Source organism: Thermobia domestica, chromosome 2 (assembly GCF_964235325.1).
Source record: "Thermobia domestica chromosome 2, izTheDome1.hap1.1, whole genome shotgun sequence".
NCBI lineage: Eukaryota > Metazoa > Arthropoda > Insecta > Zygentoma > Lepismatidae > Thermobia > Thermobia domestica.
This window is the reverse complement of record NC_137455.1, coordinates 283299269-283322731: the sequence shown is the minus strand read 5'-3', so window position 1 is coordinate 283322731 and position 23463 is coordinate 283299269. Positions and strand designations below refer to the sequence as shown.

General features: G+C 35.3%; 1 protein-coding gene across 1 annotated transcript in view; it reads left to right on the top strand.

The window, feature by feature from the left end:
* LOC145679816 (uncharacterized) overlaps positions 1–22298 on the top strand; it is a 70176-nt gene extending 47878 nt beyond the window's left edge. The window contains exons 6-10 of the mRNA XM_081750343.1: positions 9704–9834; positions 15371–15512; positions 15941–16150; positions 17824–17967; positions 21996–22298. Coding sequence (XP_081606469.1) covers positions 9704–9834; positions 15371–15512; positions 15941–16150; positions 17824–17967; positions 21996–22160 — 792 coding nt within the window. The 3' untranslated portion in view covers positions 22161–22298. The remainder of the gene's footprint in view (positions 1–9703; positions 9835–15370; positions 15513–15940; positions 16151–17823; positions 17968–21995) is intronic.
* Positions 22299–23463: the final 1165 nt, after the last annotated feature.

The following is a 23463-nucleotide window of genomic DNA, read 5'->3' as shown; positions in this document are numbered from 1 at the left end:
TTAAAATTAGTTTCTTCTGGACCCTTAGACAACCACAACCATGCTCAAAGTACCAACCATATATGTAAATTGCTGTTATACTTTTTATGCTTTTGGGTTGCCTTCCTATAATTTTTCTCTTCTTCGATATTGACCTTTTCTCATTTGTAATTCTTTTCCTTTTCAACTCTTTCGAGAAACCCCTGTCTGTTGTGTGCAATTGATGACAGTCATCATTAAATAAATTCTTATTCCGCTTCTGAATTTGAAAACGCACTTTTTAAATGATTTTTCTTGATATACATAATATATTGTATAACTCACGAAGACTTTTCTTTTTTAAAACGTTTCTTGTAGGCTTGGTAATGTAAACATCCTTGTAACAAATTCTGTTCACCTTATTCACATTCTTCTAATGAATTCTTATCAAATTCATTTGATTGATAGGACTGTGCAGATCTTTTCGCTTACATTTCTATGTCCAATGGTTCTTTCTCGATGGATATTTCTAAAATAGCTCAATATTGTTGTTAAGAGGGGCATAACATTCTTTTCGTTTCTTGAGTTGTACTACAAGATCATTTATAATAGTTAAACATATTCCAGTTAGAAATTGAGTTTCTGGGTCCATTTCTGACCAGACTTCTCTTTCCCATCAGCAAACAGTTCGTTTTCTGTTTCTATCTTAGTTGGCAATTTAAAGCTCACAGTTTCATGATTAAGTTTGCATTCTCCAACGGCTTTTCTCTTTTTCTCTACAAATGATTGAAAGATGTGCAGCCTTTCCGTCACGTCAAGTGAGTTCAATTCTCAGTTTTGGAGACTTTAGTTCGTTTTGTCCACTCTTTGTTGGACATCATTGTAGAGCAAAGCAATTAGAGCCAATTCCAACTTAATAAATTTCTTACGCATTTCTTCAATTTATAGTCGAAGTTCAAAAGTTCATGTATCATCTTTCATCAAAGTCTCAAGAGTGTGTTCAGTCTTCTTGTAACACAAAACTAAAGCTAAAACACCATCGTCTGTGTGAATCTTATACAGTTGTTTCCATAAAACCAATTTTACTGAAGTTTCCAATTTCCGGTCTTCTACGTAATGTAACTATTGTGAGTTTTACTTCAAAATGTAATGTTGCTGTCCCGAGAGAGACAGTGAGAGAGAGAGAGAGAAACTTTCATTACACAGAAGGGGGAGTGAAGAGCACAGTAAGAATCCGTTGGATAAAATTTTAGCCTCTTCTTGTGACAACGGTTGACATTTGTTTACTACCACTTGGAGGATGATTTACGCCTAACTCCGTTATGAGAACGAGAAGTCTTCCTTTCGTTGCTTGAATTATGACGAAGCATACTTGATTCTTAGCATTCGTAGCCTAGCATTTTACATAATTAAATTTACTAAATATCCCTTGATATTCATATTCTTTTTGTGCTGCTTTTCGATATTTAGGTTAAAAAGAAAACTTGCTTTGGCTTGCATTCTTAAACAGGTGCATTTCGCCAGCCCCCCCACTTTGGAGTTTCGAAACAAAACCTATGCCAATCGTTTGTGCTACGTTTGTGCCGGAATGTACCGCAAAAATTTTCGTTTCTACCACTTTCGGTACGAAGTTATAAGAGTTTTAAAGTGGGGGCTGGGGAAACGGCAGCCTCCAACCTTGGAATTTCGAAACAAAACTTATGCCAATCATTTGTGCTAGGTTTCACTTGGAATGTACCGCAAAAATTTTCGTTTTTACCACTTCCGGTACAACATTATAAGAATTTTAAAGTATTAGGTTGGGGAAACGGCAGCCCCCCACCTTGGAATTTCGAAACAAAACCTATGTTAATCATTAGGGCAACGTTTGTGCCGAAATGTACCGCAAAAAATTTCGTTTGTACCACTTCCGGAACGAAGTTAAGTGGAGGGCTGGGGAAACGGCAGCCCCCCACCTTGGAATTTCGAAACAAAACCTATGCCAATCGTTTGTGCCGAAATGTACCACAAAAATGTTCGTTTCTACCACTTCCGGTACAACGTTATAAGAGTTTTAAAGTGGGGGCTGGGGAAACAGCAGCCTCCAACCTTGGAATTTCGAAACAAAACCTATGCCAATCGTTTATGCCGGTATGTACGGCAAAAATTTTTGTTTGTACCACTTCCAGTACGAAGTTATAAGAGTTTTAAAGTGGGGGGCTAGGGAAACGGCAGCCTCCAACCTTGGAATTTCGAAACAAAACCTATGCCAATCATTTGTGCTAGGTTTCACCCGGAATGTACCGCAAAAAGTTTCGTTTGTACCACTTCCGGTACAACGTTATAAGAATTTTACAGTGTTAGGCTGGGGAAACGGCAGCCTCCAACCTTGGAATTTCGAAACAAAACCTATGCCAATCGTTTGTGCCGGAATGCACAGCAAAAATTTCGCTTGTACCACTTCCGGTAGGAAGCTATATGAGTTTTAAAGTGGGGGGCTGAGGAAATGGCAGCCCCCAACCTTGGAATTTCGAAACAAAACCTATGCTAATCGTTTGTGCCGGAATCTACCGCAAACATTTTTGTTTGTACCACTTCCAGTACGAAGTTATAAGAGTTTTAAAGGGGGGGCTAGGGAAACGGCAACCTCCAACCTTGGAATTTCGTAACAAAACCTATGCCAATCATTTGTGCTGGGTTTCACCCGGAATGTACCGCAAAAAGTTTCGTTTTCACCACTTCCGGTACAAAAATATAAGAGTTTTCAAGTGGGGGCTGTGGAAATGACAGCCCCACACGTTTCAATTTCCAAATGAAAAGTATCTGAATCGTTTGTACCGTGATGTACCGCAAAAAGTTTTCGTTTGTACCGCTTCCGTTAAAAAGGTATAGAAGTTTTAAAGTATGGAGCTGAATAGACTTCATCCTCCTAGTTTAAAACTTTTATATCTTTGTACCGGAAGTGGTACAAACGAAAATTTTTCCTGTGCATTCCGCTACAAACGTAGAAAAAGAATTGACATAGGTTTTATTTCGAAATTCAATGGCGGGAGCCTGTGGAAACGGCAGCCCCATAGATTAAAACTCCCTTATCTTTGTACCGGAAGAGACACAAGCGATTTTTTTGCTGATATAAGTTTTGTTTGGAAACTCAATGGTGGGAAGGCTGTGGAAACGGCAGCTTCCTAGTTTAAAACTTTTATATCTTTGTACCGGAAGTGGTACAAACGAAGATTTTTATGGTACATTCCAGAAATAAGGTAGTACAAACGATTGTCATAGGTTTTGTTTCAAAATTCCAAGATAGCGGGCTGTGGAAACGGCAGCTCCCTAGTTAAAACTTCTATGTCCTTTTAACGGAAGTGGTACAAGCAAAAGTTTTGCAGTACATTCCGTTACAAACGTAGTACAAACGATTGGGAAAATCTAAATTTTGGAAATTGAAAGGGGGAGTTTCAGTTTCTACAGCCCAGACTTTTAAACCCTAATACTTTTGTAACGGAGCTGATACAAACGAATTTTTTTTTTTGCTGTACATTCCGGTAAAAATATAAAACAAACGATTGACATAGTCTTATCTCGAAATTCCGGGGTGAGTGGTTCTGGAAACGGCAGCCCCCTACTTAAAACTGTCATACTTATGTACTGCAAGTGATACAAACAAAAATGTTTGCAATACATTCCGATACAAACGTTGTACAAACGATTAGCATAGGTTTTGTTTTGAAATTCCGAGGGGGCTGTGAAAACGGCGCCCCCTAGTTTGAAACTCTCGTATCTTTGTACCGGAAGTGGTAAAAACAAAAAGTTTTGCGGTACGTTCCTGTTCAAAAGTAGTAAAAACGGTTGGCATAGGTTTCATTTCGAAATTCGTAGGTGCGGGGCTGTCGTTTCCACAGCCCCTCCTGAAAACTCATATAACTTTGTACCGGCAGTGATACAAACAAAAATGTTTGCTGTACATTCCCGCACAAATGTAGCACAAACGATTTGCATAGGTTTCTTTTCGATATTCCAAGATGGTGATGCTGCCGTTTCCAAAGCCCTCCATTTTTAAACTCTTTTATCCTTGTACCGAATGTGGTACAATCGAAAATATTTGAGGTACGTTCCGGCACAAATGTAGCACAAACGATTGGCATAGGTTTTTTTTCGATATTCCAAGGTGGGGATGCTGCCGTTTCCCCAGCCCCCCACTTTAAAACTCTTATAACTTCGTACCGGAAGTGGTACAAACGAACATTTTTGTGGTACATTCCGGCACAAACGAAGCACAAACGATTGGCATAGGTTTTGTTTCGAAATTCCAAGGTTGGAGGCTGCCGTTTCACCAGCCCCCCCCCACTTTAAAACTCATAACTTCGTACCGGAAGTGATACAAACGAAAATTTTTGCGGTACATTTCGGCACAAACGTAGCACAAGCGATTGGCATAGGTTTTGTTTCGAAATTCCAAGGTGGGGGGCTGCCGTTTCCCCAGCCTCCACTTTAAAACTCTTATAACTTCGTACTGGAAGTGGTACAAACGAAAATTTTTGCGGTACATTCCGGGTGAAACCTAGCACAAACGATTGGCATAGGTTTTGCTTCGAAATTCTAAGGTTGGAGGCTGCCGTTTCCCCAGCCCCCCACTTTAAAACTCTTATAACTTCGTACCTGAAGTGGTACAAACGAAAATTTTTGCTGTACATTTTGGCACAAACGTAGCAGCACAAACTATTGGCATAGGTTTTGTTTCGAAACTCCAAGGTGGGGGGTGGGGGGTGGCGAAATGCACCTTTCTTAAATTGCCTCATGGCACCTTTTTGTTGCATACGCCACTGGGCATTTGCGTAGGGCGCTGGTCTTTTTATAAACACGGGTATAAAAATACCTATTGGGAGTTTTTTGCGAGTCTTTCCTTGATAGAAGCATGGAATTTTAATATTTGAGCGGCTTGGGAAAACATTATGGTGTGTCATGTTTTCTTACTTTCGAGTAAAATGGAAAAGAACATTTCCAGCTTTCCATGAAATTCAATGCTGCAATATACCAAATAAATTTCCCCCTGCCATCTGCAGGTAAATTTTCAAAGTTAAAGTACTTACATACTGTTCTGTGGTTCGATACCAACCCATTCCATTTAATAACTCAATTTCATCATTATCATTATGCTCTCCTGAACCGTTCATTTATTAGTTACTGCAGAAGCACATTCCAGAAACTCTAAGAGGCAAGGCGTCGTCCGAACTGAAAATACGTAAACAATAACTGTCGATGACTTTGTTTTAGGTAGGTGAAGTTAATGCTTCTACGTCATGCTCTGTTGTTTAGTTTCAAAGGCTAAATGTTAACCACATGTTTCATACTCTTCATACTCTGTCATAAACGAAACTCAAAGAGATTTTGGTTTATATGCAAATGTTTCAAAATTTTCGGGAGCATCCTGACATTAGCATTGCTTTCGAATTCGGTTCGTTACACCTCATGACAACTGATTTTTCTTTTTAATCCTAAGCGGTCACTTAAATGAGTTCTGCCATTAAATTCCGATAGTGTTAATAAGTTCCCTAGCAATGCATCTCTCGCCGTAATAAATAAGATCTTGGCCACAATCAATATTTTCTTGGATAATTACTTTAGAAGAATTTGCTGCATGGTTACCATATTCACATTACTCAGTAATATGTTATAAATTTCATAAAGATACTTTATCACCTAAAATCAGCAGAATCTTATTGTCATCATCTCATGATACACCGTTCAATCTCAGGTGCTTAATAAAAACTCACAGTTTAAAATGTCCTATTTTACCGAAAGGCTTTTCCTTGTGTTTTGTTTTGTATACTCTTAACCATTTCTACAGAGTACGTCAAGCAATGTCGCTTTGTTGATATTTGTATGATACGAAATTTCAGAGTTTTCTATCTATTAGTTTAAAAGTTACAAGGCTGAACTTTTCATGCTTGAAACTGATCAAACACACGTAAAGTATAGGAAACCACGTACAAACACTTTGTCATAAAAATCAACAATAAATAGATATAGATGTAAACTTTATATGCGACACTCGTTCTACACTTTTGTTATGAGCAAAATATTTCCAAAAACAAAACAGAAAAATTAGTAACTGTTTATTCACACAAAGTCAATGAGATTTCTTTGTTGTATTTGGTCTAGGAATTAATTCGTGCGGTTGGTACGCACACATTGAAGCTGTAGTACAAACACAAAATACATAAATACCTTAAGAAAAATATTGTCCATCGCTAGCCACCACTTTCGCCCATCTGTCAGGCAATGTACGGATTCCGTGGCGAAAGAAGTCCTCATCCTTGGAAGCGATCCAGTCAGAGACCCATGTTTCGATATCTTCTGAAGAAGTAAACCGCTGTCCAATCAAATCATTGTTCATGCAATCGAACAAGTAGTAGTCCGAAGGAGCAACGTCTGGTGAATACGGCGGGTGGGGTAAAACTTCCCATCCGACATTTTCTAAATAGGTTTTGACCGGTTTTGCGACATGTGGGCGAGCGTTATCATGTTGAACAATAAGTTTATCATGTCTGTTCTCCCATTCTGGTCGTGTTCTGGCCAGAGCTTGCTTCAAACGCATTAATTGTCGTCGATAACGTTCTCCATTCATAGTTTCACCCGGTTGCAGCAGCTCATAGTACACCACACCTTTCATATGCCACCATATGCACAGCATAACCTTTGCACAGTGAATATCTCGTTTTGGTTGTGATGGACCTGGTTCACCTGGTTTCACCCAGGCCTTTTTTCGTTTAGGGTTCTCGTAATGGATCCACTTCTCATCACCCGTAATAATTCGATGCAGAAACCCCTTTCTGCTCTGTCGTTGAAGCAGCAATTTGCAAATGGTTTTTCGTCTTTCAACGTCTCTGTCTTTCAATTCATGTGGAACCCAATGTGACATCTTTTGAATCATTCCCATGGCTTTCAAGCGTTTGGAGACTGTTGTTTGATCAACGCCTAATGCTGCTGCAAGTTGTTCCTGCGTTTGACACGAATCCTGCTCGAGCAATGCTGTCAATTCTTCGTCTTGAAATTTTTTTGGCTGTCCAGCTCGCTCTTGGTCTGCCAAGCCGAAATCACCACTTCTAAACCGTGCAAACCACTTCTGACACGTTCGCTCAGCTAGAGTATGGTCACCATACACTTCCACCAAAATACGATGACTTTCAGTCGCACTTTTCTGCATGTTAAAGTAATGCAGCAGGACACCCCGCAAAAACGCTTTATCAGGCACAAATTGCGCCATGTTCACTTAACTACAAACTGGTGTTGTTGACGCTTTAATCCACTGCCCTATACTACGAACGATACGCGATGACAGGGGTTTGCAACACATGTGTGGATACACGGAACTGTGGGACGCTCCGTTCGTTGCGCCATCTCTTGTCCACCCGCACGAATTAATTCCTAGACCAAATAGATAATTTCTTCCCTCAGAACTTGTAACTAAATAGTAATATTATTTTAATGATAAAGAAAAACATGATATTGACGAAAAGAACAAGTTTAAATATATATCAAAATTTATATATAAAAATTGAAAGTGATAATTTCTTCCCTGTGAACTTGTAACTAAATAATAATATTATTTTAATGATAAAGAAAAACATGATGTTGATAATGTTCATAATCAGCTTAAGACAAGTTTAAATATATCTCAAAATTTATATATATAAAATTGAAAAAGATAATTTCTTCTCTGAGAATTTGTGACTAAGTAATAAATATTATTTTAATGATATAGAAAAACATAATATTGACAAAAAGAGCAAGTTATAAATATATATCAACATTTATATAAAAAATAAAAGTGACTAGGTTTGTGCTTCATACCTCTTGAACAACTTGACCGATCTCGATCAAATTTTTAATACAGATGAGGTTCAAGTCTGGAATGGGTTTCACTTTGACGCAACAACGTATTGAATATATATATATATATATATATATATATATATATATATATATATATATATATAGGCCTATATAATAAAAATAAATAAAACTTAATAACTCTTGAACCACGAGACCGATCTTGATCAAATTTGCTACATAAATGAGGTTTAGGCCTGGGATGTTTTTTTTTTATCATTTCACTTTGACGATGCAACTTGGGGGAGGGGGAGATATTTAAAATGACCTATATTAGTGTCGAATCCATAGTTTTCATGATCACTAAGATGGACAGTGACACTTTCGATGCCATTTAAATCCAAATTCAGCTTTTTATGTCAAAATTGAAACGTATTCTCTCCGTGCGAAGAAGAGACATTCTGCTAGTTCATTATAAAATCACCAGATGTAAGCAGGTAGATAAAGAATTGAAACGTTTCAGCAAAATTTTAGAAAATTATACTTGTTTTATATGAACGCGTAATAAATTAGAAGCAATTGTAAACATATAATCGATTCTTAGGAATAATGATTCTTTCAGTTTTTAGTTTAACGTCTTAAGATTATGTCCTTTAGAATAAAGGGAACGGATGATTAATGACAGTGAATGAAACTAATTTTTTGTGTTCTTTCACCAGGAATCGAATTCGGGACCACTAACAAATTAGCTCAAGAAAGGTACACAAAATGTGGCACCCAGGACACGTAGCAGCTGTAAATCACGTATAGCTATTGTCGAAAGTGTACACATACGGACAAAAATTATGTGACGGACACACTCCAACCAATTTGTAGAAGTCTGGTCTTTATGACAGTTAACTTGTGCACTAAATGATACCAGGCTTCTGCGATTGGGACCGTAAGATAAGGTGCATAAATGTAACGTGAAATAACAGGTAAATTGGTGCAATTCTCTTCGTTGATAAAGAGGGGCGACATTCATTAACTCAGACTACAATAAAGTGGTATATAGAGATTGCACACATAACGATGTGTATAATTTAGCTGGGTTGCAGGCGTATCGTGTGGGTAGTTTCGTCAAGGGTAAATTTTAATGTATTCTTACGAAGTTCTTGCATAGTACCACAGCCACTGAAACTGCAAACCACTGAAAAAATAACCTATACGGTCCTGTTCAGCCACAACAAGATGTCAAACAAAAGTCGAAACACGTAACTAAATTTACTGCTTCCGACTATCAATGTCCGCTTCTGGTAAGAGCCAGTCATGAAGTCACCATTAGACCAACTGAAAGGGGTAGTCTGATTTTTAGACTTCCAAACTATGTTATGCGTAAGTATCGGAAGTCTTACTAAACAGCTATGTCAGTCTGTCGATAGGTATCAGACTAGAACCAATAACAGATATCGAGGCATGGTTGTCTGGATCGATTTTGCTTCTCACGAATAGGTTAATATTTTTTGTCAAACCTGTATTCAAACAAGAAGTGGCAGAAATCTATCATTTCCGATTTTAACGTTGACCACTATAAAACGAAAACGGTAATAGATAACAAAAAGTGTCTTTTTAAAATTAATTCAGAGACTGAAGAAGATACTTCACTTCCACCCTTCTCTCTCTACTAAAACAAGAATTGGTAAAAAATTTAGCACTTCCAGTTTCAATATTAACTTTGATAGCATGTAAACAGTGTGAGATAAGAATTGGCTTTTTGATATAGTTTCAGCATCATAAAGATAATAAGTTTCTTCTCTAACTTCTCCCTCTACTACAACTGGATGTTATATGCGTAGTAGTTCCTGTTTCAATGTCATTCACATAAATTTGGAGTTATATCATAGTTTGACAATTTGAAACGAAACTCACTTGTTCTTTTTTATGTTTTCAATTATAGTCATTTGGGATTGCAGTTGTTTATTCAGAAGATGGCTTGGATGTAATACGTCAAGACGTCAGAAGCTGTTACGTTGTGCTGGATGATTTTGTAGGGAAAGCTTTTAAGTTGTTATATCGTAAAGGAGTACGGTAAGGATTTCTTTCTTAGTATTAAATATTGAGTACCCAAGAAAAGTCCCGCTGGATTTTGGCTTCACCAAGAAAAAGGCGTTAGCGTTAAATAAGACTACCTGCAAAATCAGAAATAAGCTCCTTCACCATCTACTATTCTGTTTCCAACTCTCAAAGAATTCTTATCGCATGGTATACCTTGCTGAATGATTGAGAACTGTCGTCCCAGTAGATAGTTATATAAGAATTGAGTGAATGATAATTCGACGGTGCAATGTCCAGAGAATATGGAGGATTCAAGATCGTTACCAAAACAAGTCGGATAATGGCGTTACGGGTGACCTTAGCAAAATGTAGCTTCACGTTATTCTGGAGAAGAATGATATCGACGTAACTCACAAAACTGGCTCTACGGTTCAAAGTTTTTCATGCACAATCTTCAATTGCTGCGCCCACATAGTTGTATTGATTGTCTAGCCACGTGGTAGCAGTCCGCTTTAATAATAGCCAATCAGTTCACCAAACACACTGGATAACTTCTATTGATGCATTACTTGGTTTGGTTATTTGGGAATGCGTTCATGATGATTACCAATGATAATGTCATTACGGGGTACCGTAAAGAACACTCATCTCATCATACATAGCATTCTATCCAGCAAAAATCCCTCCTCTGGTGAAAACACAAAGTGAAACAGTTATTTTGTAGTATCGCTTTCTAAGCTGCAGCCAACTGATTGGGGCACATTATCCAACTTTATATCGTTTCCGAAGCTGTTGGAGATGTTGAAATATAGTTTCTGCACTGCAGTTGAATGCTTCTCTCAATACCTCAAACATTTGGGCGTTATCGTCCTCAGTAGCCACATTAACTCTTTCGAACCCAGGTCATTTTTGGCGTTTTCCTACATTTTCAGTTAGTGACTTATTGCTCAAAAACAGTTAGTGACTTATTGATTTTAAATCATGGTTAAGGCCTTCTTTTTTAGAAGAGGGATGTGAATATGCTTTGCTGTAAGTCACATTCCAGTGTTACCAACGGGAGGGAAATTATTGAGGGAAATGTAAGGGTAAAATTTACAGAAAATCCATAACCGAATTTCAAGATTGTTTGTAGCTAGTACCACCGTTATCACATGGGTCCAAGTCACCTAAAACATTCTTTGGTGTGCTGACAAGGTACAGTGAAAACCTGAAGTCGCTGGCTGCCATACAAAGAGAGAAAGAAAAAACTCTTTGTCATCATACACATGAAACTTTGACACTTTTTACGCCTCAGAAGCAAAAACCAACAAATATACGGCTACAGCTTTTCTAATTATCCGATTGAAACATTTTATTGTGCGTTCTGTAGACCAAAGAGGAGGCTTTCAGATAGTGGTACGTCTGTTCCAGTGTAGTCAGCAAGAAGGAAGTAATAGGGGAAAAAGGAAATATTTAATCTAAAATCGGTAATTAATCAGTTATTTAATCTAAATTAACTTCTTTTGAGCTGGATGCACTGTCACCAGGCAGACACAAACTATCTGAAAATAAACCTTGCTACCCCACTAATATCTTTTACAAGTATTATAGCGATATCTAACAAAGTAATCATGAACTTTAAAAAACTGTCTCATTCTATCTCAGAAATTCACCATTTTCTTACCATTTACAGAACATGGTTTATTATAAACTTCAACTGTTATTCGCCTAATTATCCTACTGAAACTTTTTATCGGGCGTTGTGTAGGATAAGAACGAGGCTTTCAGACAGTGGTACGCTTGTTCGAATGTAAGCAACAAGATAAAAATAATAGAGAGAAAAAAGGCCATTTTCGAAAAATCTCCCCCTCCAAATCGGGAATTTTCTGTATCTGGCAACACTGCTACCAGACAGACCAAAACTATCTTAAAATAAACATTGGTACACCACTAATATATCCTACAAGTATCATGGCAATATTTAAGACACAAAGCTTCTAATTACAAAAAAAAAAAAAAAAAAAATAGATTACGGTAAACAGAAAAGTAGGGAAAATCTAGAAAAATCAAGGGCTAGAATCTAAATAAGAAGTTTTCGTGCGTCCCTAATTACCTCGTTTTAACGTTCTGTATCCGCTTTTCAGTAAGGATCAGTGTTCGAATAGCGTAAGTTGACTTGCGCTCGGACGTATAGGTACGGATTTATAAACAAAAATTTTGAAAATTTCGATTTTCCTCCAAATTTAGGGAAGTTTTAATTTCCTTAGTTGGCAACACTGCGCACATTCGGTCCAATTGATGTCAACGATTAGGTATCCATCCGAGGTATCTACCTGACAGGTCTTGAGGAGATCTCTCTGCAACGAAGAAAGCTATAGGGAAAAAAGAAAAAAAGAAAATTCGAGATTCGAAAATTTCGGATTCTTGACTTTGGGATGAAATTTGAGAAGGAAATTCGAACCAAGAAGAAAAAACTAGTATGATAAACTATGGTCCAATCAGTTTAAATTCGTAAAGTATGCAGACCTAAGACGCTGTTTGGGGTTCTCTTGTTTGACTTGCTCTCATTGACGTTTAGCTGTAACAAAAACAATCAACATACTATTAATAGGAAGACTCACTAACATCATGCATTCCTTTTTTTCATCTCAAAACGGAAGACGTAGGCGCATGGATAGGCATATATTGTTTTTAGTCCCTAATACAAGTCATTGTATTATTTTGCTTTGTTTATTTTTATCGCAGTCTACTATGGGTTTTTATTGTTTGTTATAGAACAACTTAGGATTAATAACGTTAACTGTTTTATTCATCTAACTGTTATTTCTCTATTTTAACTCTAATCATGAAATAGCTCTTTTAAATAAAAAAGAACAGTAGTTTCGTTCGAATGATATAAATAGTTATAGTCTACAATATTTTATATAAGTAATTGTTTCAAGCATAATATATACACTACCTACCAAAAAGTCACCGGTCAGTCTGCTACGATATCACCGTAAGGAAACCAGAGCAAAATGCAGGACGCCAGTCATTTGTTTCGGTGCAGAAGGCATAATCAGTGATCGCGCGGCAGGCGAGGAGTCAGTTTGACCTAGAATGGCGCACAAACAAAAACCATCGATAGGGGAGCCATCATCGGCTTTCATATTGCGGGTTTGTCGAATCGTGCCATTAATGCCCAATTTCGCCACCCAAAATCAATCGTGGGTGATATAATCCTGAAATGGAAACGTCACGGTGTCACAAGTGTCCCTAAACGGCCCGGACGAATCAAGAAATTGACGAACAGGGACCAGAGAGTGCTGAAACGAATGGTATCCAGCAATCGCCGTCAAACTGCATCTGCCACCCAGCACTAGTTCCACACTGCATCGGGCACATCAGTTTCACTGAACACTGTTAGGACAGAACTGCATGCACTTGGTTTCCATGGTAGAGCAGCTGCCCACAAACTACACATCACTCCAACGAACAAATCCAGGAGGTTGGCATGGACGTGTTTCATGTCAGATTTTCGGGTGTGAGTGTGGCGGCCACCCCGGGAACGTTTCTTACCAAACTGCATTGTATCAACGGTGAAATTTAATGGTGATGGTGTAATGATGTGGGCTGCAATTTGTTGGTTCGGTTTACGCCCGCTTGTTGTTCTGCCTGGTAACATGAATGCAAATTATTTGGACGCTTTAGACAATTCATTGCTTCCCACATTGTGGAAATTCTTTGGAGTGGACCCACGTTACTATCAGGATGATAATGCCCCTTGCCGTAAAGCTGCCAATGTTATGTCGTGGTATGACGAGAACAATGTGCAACGATTCCAGTGGCCTGCTCAATCGTCTGATTTGAATCCCTGGAACATTTGTGGAATGAATTGGAGCGGCGTTTAAGGTCCAGACTAACTCGTCCAAATTTACCTGCCGCGCTTGGAACCGCCTTGCAGGAGGAGTGGACTGCATCCCACCTGATATCTATCAACAAGTGGTGGAAAGCCTTCCTCGCAGCATACATGCTGTGATCCAGGCCAAAGGAGGCCCTACCCGATATTAGGTACGTCATGATTTGCTTCATTCCGAAATTTGTGGGGTGACCGATGACCTTTTGGTAGATAGTGTATATTTTATATGCCTTACTACTTTAGTTCAAGCTTTATGTTTCATTTAGTGATATCCTAATAACAATATCAGCTTCTATTTTTTAGACGAGTTGAAAACTATCAGACTTATATGTAAATTTGGATAGAATGATTTTAGTCTATAACCTAAGCTATGTAGTAATATAGAATATCCTACAGTCACTACCGAGCAGAGAAAGACAACAATACTGTGAGTGTTGGAAAACAAAAACCTTAAAAAATATTTAATGTCTAAAGGGACCAATAAATGAGTACATGGAGAAAAATAAATAGCCCAATACACCAGTATATTAATAAGTTGCGTAACATATATTGGTGATTAATTAATTGTTAATTACTAATTTATTCTATTACTGTAATAAACCGCAAATGTCTCAGTTTTGCGTCAAGCTAATCCTAATAATAATCAGTCACGCTAAAAGATGCGCTATCGTTTGCCTGCCTGATGCTGATAGATGTCCCTACCTGCATTATCTGTTGTTAAACTGTGCAGGAAATTTGCCGTTTAAATTTTTGAGACGTGCAAATTTATTAAGATTGTGACGTTTACGTTAGAACATTTAAAACTGTATTGTTTCTGTTTAATTATTTCAAGATAGGAGAAGAGTCGTAACCACATTTACATTTTAGTATTACTATTTGTGTAACCTTACATTTACCACCAAATAACCTAATTGCGTGTTGCATTATCTCGAGTTATATCTTGAGACAGTATTAAAATATGTTGTCTATTAAATGATATATATCAACACAATGTTATATGTAGCGAAGTTCTTGAATAATTACATAAATATGCTATGGACTGTGAGGTAATTGGCGGGAAAAGTGAAAAAACAAATTTGATGAAATGTAATGAATTAGAACTTTCAATTAACAGCTATTTTAGTCTATATAGTGTATAGCGGACCGAACGCTTAGGCGTAACAACTTGTTTATATTAATTAATATTAGTGAATAATAACTTATACTTGATTAACCCTTAAATTTAGCAATAAAGAATTAGTTATTAGTAAAAGTTTTGAGTTTTTATTTCCATTATTTTGAAGGGATGTAGTAAAATCAGCATGGGAGAACCCATTTTAGCTCAAACTGCCACATCATTTTTTAAAATGATTCTTCAAAATTAATAACTTTCAGAAACAGCAATTTATAATAATATCGAATGTTCATGATTCAAAGCTTCCGTGCCATAATGATTGATTGTTATTATAAATCCTTGTAAGAGAATATAATACTCAAAATTTATTTGAAAGCAATTTCATACATAAATTCCGATTTCAACTCTTGAAAAGTTGAATATATTTTTTATACTATTACTCAGATAGTGCCGCTTGTGCATTCGGTTCTAAAGATTTTCGCTATGACACTGTTTTCATTTAAAAAATGTGTTTCATTTCTACTTTCAAACAGCGCGATACATTAAGTCACTGTTTGTATTTTTTTCTTTGTCTTCAGAATTCTCGGGCCAACTATTCTGAAAGAAAAAGCAGAGAAAGAAGAAGAGTTACCTAGAGACACTTCGCAACATCCTGTGTATTGTGAAAGTATGAGAGACCTAGTTATTTGCTTCACAAATTTCACAGAAATCAGACAACTTGTAAGTACAAAGATTAACTTTATCAAATTTAACAACAAGAATACTATTTCAAGCCTATGTTTCCAAAAAATGCGTTGAATTATTTAAAATTGAATACCTGGGATTCTTGCAGTTTATCTCAGTTACCCGTTTTCGTTAATACATTGAAAAGTTATCCAGTATTTACGATTTATCCTTAATTATTGTTCGCATGATGATATATGTAGCTTACAAATTAAGATATTCAGCGGATAATGAAATGTTTTCATTTCGAGAGTTATTGAGGTATTTTATTGTATAATAGTAAGAGACTAGTTATAAAACTAATAAGTGAAACGGGCTTTTGTTACAATTATAAAAGAAATTTCTGAAAATAATTTCACTTTGTAGATAAAAATAAATGTATTGGTCTCGCTCTTAAGTTTTAATTTGTATAATTTCTTTAACAGGCTAATTTAATTAACTTAGTATATCGAATGAGTGGACAAGTTGTAGAACATATTAGCTCAAAAACGACTCACGTGGTAGCAAATAAAGTTGGTGGTGATACTTATACATATGCTATTGTATTTGGTATTCCTGTTATGTCTTCTGACTGGGTCTATGAAAATTACGAGAATAGAAGAATCGCTGGATGGATTGCAACAGATGAAACGATGGTAAGTTGAGAACTGGTTGCCATGATACAAACTTTTAAATGTGAAACATTTATGAAAATCTTTAGAATAATTCGTCTTTGTCTATAACATCTAGTAGATTTAAATTCAGGCTTTCCTCTTAGTGGAATGGAACTTATTACAGGATAGTAAAGGAAATAAATTACTGACTGTACTTTGGTTATACATTTGTTAGTTGCACATGTATCTGATTTTTTTTAAATCTAGATTTCTATGTGTATAACACGAGTAATTTAAAGAAAGAAAGTAGGGATTAATTAGATTTTTTTATTTCATTAAACCTTTTTAAAAAACAAACACTCTTTCAACCAATATAGTTACTGTAAGATTTTCTCTTCGCGTTTCATGTCTGAGTATTTCATCATCCAATTCTTCCTTCTCCATTCTACTATATACAGTGAAACCTGTCTATGTTGGCCACCATCGATTCCATTGAAAAGTGGCCAACTTAGACAAATGGCCATCTTAGAGAAAATAAGTCTGGTGTATTTTTAGAATAGGTCTGGCGTATTTCTAGTACAGTATTAATAACAAATTTATTCATGGTTGTTTATTCAAGACGTACTCTTTTGTTCTTTTTGGCACATATGAACATCCTAATCTTGTAGTTAACTCCTCTTGTTAACGAGCTACAAGTGTTTCCCACGGAGCAAAAGATGCTTTGAGAAAAATTTTAAGGGAATTCATCTCAAAAGTCACCGATACCTTTCGATAAACCTTCAGGTGCTAATAGTTGGCAATTGAGATGGTTAGTTTTAACCTTAAGAATTTTCTGGAATTACTAAAGCTCCCCACTGATGAAAGGAGCCGATATAGCTACTGGTTTTACCAAAACAGACTGGGTAAACAAATACATACAACCATTTCCTGAATTACTGTACGTGCTTTCTGTTATTCAATCTTCCTTCACCACCCCTTTACCAGGGTAGTTTTCTGGTCATTGACCTCCAAGAACAAATCATGGGAATCCATAGTTCTTTGTCTCCAGTCACAAATACAGAACATCTGCCTCTCATACGCAATACGAAAGAGTAAAGAAAAATAACAAAACGGTATTTTGCGTGGCCAAGATACGCAGATAAATTTATCATTATCATCATAAGGTAAACATTGCTTCAATGTAACCAACCTCCAAGATAGACAGGTGGCTAGCTTACAGAGTAATAAGTAACGAATGTCTTATGGGAAAATATAGGTTCAAGATGAACCAGGCCAAGATAAGCAGGTGGCCAACTTAGAAAGGTGGCCAAGTTGACAGTGTATGAACTCGAGATTACTAAAGGATCATGTAGAAATTTAAATAATACAATGAATTATCTTACTCAAAAGAAACTTGACTGTTTTGTGATACAGAGAGCTGATGTAACGGGCGGGACCATGACTTTTTACCTTTACTCGTATAACACGAATTCTTTTTGAGTGGATAATGTTTAATAATGTGTATTTCAAATGTTCGGTTAGTAAAAAGTAACCTTAAAAATCAAACCAAGAATATAATATTATTTTGTTTAAGATTAAAAGTTGCTCATTTTATTACTGTCGTTACTATATTATGTCAATTAAATTATCTTTACTTTGTGGTTGCCAAACGCACGTGATTCAGACAACACATTTCATAGATCCATATGTTTTACAGTAGTTTATATCTCTTGTAGATGTCGTATCGACTGAAAATATTTGAAGGATTAAATATTTGCCTATTTGGATTTGAGAAGCGGGAGGAGATTCGATTGAGACAAATGTTGACAGAACACGGTGCACAGGAGACAGTGTACACAAATCCGATATGCACGCATGTAGTAAGTATTCGAAAGAAAGGTAATTAATGTTTTAGGCCAAATCGTAGTCCATATATGATAAAATTCTAACAAATTTTATCAGAAACTTTGATATTACCGAGTGATATATCATTTAAATAAGTCTTTTTTAAAGACAAAGTTTGTTAACAGGTTGACTGCTATGGTCGAAATGTATGTGCGACAGACATAATGGGGACAAGTGACCCTAATCATGATTAGGTTACTCTTTCATTTTTTAAAGGTATGAATTGCTTTTTCGGGAGGTCAGATTAAGGTATAGGTCAATATTCAGGAACCTAAACAACTGTTTTGCACATAGTAATAAGTATCTTGTGAAATCCACATAGGGGTATCAAGGCCTCAATCAGTTGTGATGAAATCCAACTTTGGAATCGCGGCTTATCGAAGAGTGTTTCCTGAGACCCATTTTTGTGTCTCATGGCAGCTAACTTGTACTAAACTGTTGGATGTGTTTTAAAGACAGAAGTATTTTTTTTATTAAGTTCGCAGTAGCGATATGTGTGCATATGTAAATATCTTTTTTATATATAACCGAACGACTTTTTTAAACCTATGAATGCTTGTTATCCAATTATAATTCTTCGATTTATTTTGTTCTCACTGCCCCTAAAAGTTTGCCACTTGATTTACGAACTCCACTCGTGTCGGATAGCAAAATTTCCATTACTTATAAACAATTATATTAGGAAGATGCTGTGGATATTACTAAACATAGGGAATGCTGACAAAAGTATAATTAACTTGAAATAGTTTGAATTATCAGAAAGAAAAAAGGAACTTGTAACTACACAAATTAGTAATAGCAAGCGTAATTGATCGCAAAGTAACAATAATATGCGCTAATAAAGATAGGTACAAGGATTCATTTAATAGAACATAATACTAAATATATTATTTAATTACAACTCCTGACGCGCCTTTGGCGTGAGATATCTGGGTTCGATTCTCGGCTGTAGCTCATTTGGTTCGGATTCTACGTTAATCAGTAGGTCAACGTCTCATATAGTCTCGATGCTGAAATGAACGTTAAACTCAAAATCGACTTAACTCATTAACAACTACTGCATGATACGTATGATTTTGCCTAATTACCACCAGAAATTTAATTTTCTTAACCTCGAAGACAATACCATGGTCATCTGTTGCAAAGATAATCAAGTAGATAAAAAGATACACTTTTATTCAACAAAGTTAAATTGGTAATAATATTTAAGATTATTGTTAACATAATATGTAATTATGTTACACTGATCTTTCTTTAAGGACACTTGTTTGCATTATTTTGCTTTTATCTTACAGTCATTCGCTTTTTCTTAATTCAAGCTGAGTCTAATAGACAAATCTGCATTGGTGGAGAGCAAAAAATACATGCACATAACGATATTTATGCTAGTAGTTATTGCGTTGACAAGCATAGGGTTGTGGGCATAGAAAATTGATCACTAACATTGTAGTACACTTTCAGATGTTTTGTGTCTGGTTAATCCAGTCTATGATCTTTATTCATGTTCTGTTTTATGCACTGAACATTAGTACTTGTACATTTTAACAAAGGTTCAACGTTGAATAATTTAACTTAGTTGCTTGTATGTTTGCTAACCTCTAATCATAAGTGCTAATATATAATAAAAATCATACTAATCAAATTATGCATCTAACTTACCAAAAATTACGCCATCATCATTTTAAACATTAAGATATGCAATTGAAAAGTGTTATGGCTATTCTTTAAATAGAATCGAACTCAGAAAATACAACGGTCTAAGTTAATAATTTGTTTCAATTAACCTACATTAAGTTTCCTTTAAAATTCATAGCATTTTGAAAGAAAACTCAAATTGATTCTAAATTTCCTTCCAATACAAAATATAAAGATGATCTGTCTTGTGGTAATAGAAGGAAAGATATTCAGTATTCACAAATTAACATAGATATCAATAGAGATCTACCCAGGTATAGACAAATTGTTGAATATTGAATCCAACTGCGAAGTCAAAAATAAGCACAACGACGAATGCCTTGATTCAAATTTGAGAATTTAATTTCAGGGTTCATATGTACCGGAAAATACAAGTTTCAGGAAAAATATGGACGTATACTAATCAACATCCGTTATTAAAATCACTAGATAAGCGTTAGTGGTTTTAAGGTCACATTTTTAGATATATCTCAAATTTAATTTAACCCTCCGTGGCCAAATTGGGGTCTGACAGGCCCCAGAGAAATTATTTTACTTCAGCCTTTTCCCTGCTGTTTTTGAAATCTTTCTCATCCATGTAAATTCAATTAGCAACACTACCTGTTGTTATGGCTGGTACGCTGCGTGTATCACAGAATAGTAAAAACAAAAAATGCCAAAACGATATTTAAAACTTTAAATGTCAAAAATGTTTCTGGGATCCATTGTACCCCAGTGTGACTTCCGTGTCACAAAAGATAAGTGTGACCAGGGGGGTTAAACTACTCACTGAGCAAAACAATACTTTCAATAAAACATTAATAACGTGTAACAGTTCTTACAATTATCTACTTTGGTTTCATAAGGTAGATAGTTGGCAAAACTGTGACACGTTATTAATATTTTATTAAAAGATCAGCTAGTAGTTAAATTACATTTAAGTTTATAAAAAGCTAAATTGATAGATATGAATAAAATCAATCTTATCTTGAAGTAGGAAGTTCAGAATTATTAAGCTACAACACTAACAATCTGTGAAATGTATATCTTACAAATAAATAAACGGCGTAATACAGGAACTGAAGTAAAATCCCGTAATCATATGTCTAAGATCAGTCTGCTTTACAAAAATATCGAGTAATATTTAAAAAAAATAACAAAGAAATATTTAAGTGCAAATCATTAGTAGGCAATGTCACAATTTATGAAAACAATATAATTTGCTCTAAAGAAATATTACAATATCATAAATAAACCAAATATTTTAACATTAACACAGAATACAACAAAACGGAAAAATGGATGAAATATATAGAGGAACACAAGAAAATAAATATCTTCTAATAAAACTTGAAACAATATTTCGTAAAATATTGCTTTTATTTGATATAATATTTAAATGAATGAGTTTCCTTACCATAAATAAGAGACCTACTACCTATTTTTATGCTTTTGTTACTATTTATTATAATCACACAATATTTTCTATGTAATAGATCTGTTGCGATATTTAAGATACGAACATATTGTATCAAAATTTGTTTACATACACCACTGTTAGGAGATATGAAACAAAAATGGATACTAACAGGTACTTAATAGTCTATACTTAAATATTATAGTAAATAAATAAATAATCTATTCCAACAGCATAAAAACTACCAACTGCATCACATTATCACCAAACGACATACTTTTTAACATAAAAGATAGTTTTTCTCGATTTCTCGGGAACTACACATGGCATCTTACTTTCAAGCATGTCACATTTTTTAGTTAGTATGATCTATTGATTGATACATGTCTCCTCTTTGGAAAACAATCTTTAGTTACGCATACATTAAAGTTTAAGGGTTGGTAATGCTTTTGATATACCACTAATTACTCACTGTATACTGTAGTATTGCTAGTACCACAGGAAATATTTGATTAGCGTACATTTCCGTTTCATTTTAGTGTTAATAAATGTGTGGTTATCATACAGCACCAATTTGTGGGTTTACAAAACAAAATTAGTTTTGATCGACTTTCTCAAAATTTTTCCATGAGGATCTACAGTCATCTATATCATTTTGTTCAGCTTAATGAGATTTATCGATTATTATATGTAAAAGTCATGTACATTTTTTCCTTAAACATATAACGTGATTTGTTCAGTCCCTTTTCGGGCGCTAAATGTGTAGTTATACAGAGTTTGGTTCTTTTTAATTTAACTACATACTTTTCCATAACATTGACGTTTGATTGGTTATTAAAATACAAATATAAACTTAGTAATTCATCTGAGTATTTAAACCTTTTTCCTGTCTGAAGCCTTTGTCTATTTTAGGTTGTCAATGAGAAGTCTATTAGCAAGAAACCTAAAATATCTGCATCACATGTTCCTTATTTTGTGACATCAGAATGGTTTTATGCTTCACTCGAGAGGCTAAAAGGCAAAGCAGATGAGGAGTTATACACATTCAAAGAAGACGATATAAATGTGACTATTTGATTTGAAATGGAATATCAGCTTGATTGCTCGAGAAAAATTCAGCTTTGCTTATCGTTCGGATTGATGAATTCTGAGACCATTTATTTACAATTTTCTGTTTCTAGTTTCAAATCTTTGTTTATCAAATATATCCTACGTTTAAAACAACTGGTTTGAATTGTTTAACTGCATTTACTTTTTGTTTATAACTTAGGAATTCTTATTGACTATAGTTTGTACTTCTAATCTGGGATTAAAAGTCTTCTGAACATGAGGATTTAGAAAAGAGAGCAGTAAATATTATAGAAGTTCTAATCTCTTAAGATTTATTTTTTGACATCTCAGGATATTTTTGAGTGATTTATGGAAATGAGACTAAAACAGTGTAATGTGACTAATCGTTATGGATCTATTATCTTTGTCAAGTGAAGTATCGAATGGGGACCTTCGACTGATCAGCAAAAGGTTAATCCAATGACACAAATCCCTTCGCAAGTGTACTCAGTGGAACTTGCTTAATCATTTGATTGTTGGTAATACATAAATAAAAATAAAACTAACAAACCTGATTTATAGAAGGATACTTCTCTGTAGATCATTGCTAGTAATGAGACTAAACATTAAATTATTCGTCAACGAACTACGCACTGCTCAGACTTATTTTCGAGCGCTATGAAGTAGCCATCACCAAAGCCAATACGTATAGATGCATGCACTCTTTCCTTGTTAATACTATGCTTAATCAATCGCAATTTATTTCTACAATAGCCTTGGTTTTGTCATTCACAATGTATGAACTTATCATATAATGAAGATGTTGGATTCTCATTTTCAGAGGTTACTGTTTATTTGTTATTTCTAGTTTTCAAAAAAGAAATTCGACGTTTTTGTTCGACCAGACTTCTTGCATACCGCCAAGACAAAGTTTTATTCTATTTCTTGTAACTTTGTAGTATTTCCACATCACACGCAGGATATTCTGCTATAGGCAAATCCTCTTTTAATGTTGGCTTTTGCTTGGTCATATCTTCTGTATACTACAAAATAGAACTTAAGTGGTATTTGTGTCTGCGCAGGTACCTATCATATTGCCACAAGTCAAGTTTAACACAAGTTTTATTTAGACAAGCACCAAGCTTTCTCCCAAATAAAAGTTTGAAGAGATTTTTGTTTAGGCGAGTTCCTATCTTATTACCAAGTGTAGCTAAAACAGTATTTGTGTTTTGGTAGACATTTATCATATTTCAAAATCAAAGTCCGATGCCATTGTTCTTTGCTGAGGTCCATAGCAAACTAGCACTCACGAGAAGCAACTATCGTAGAA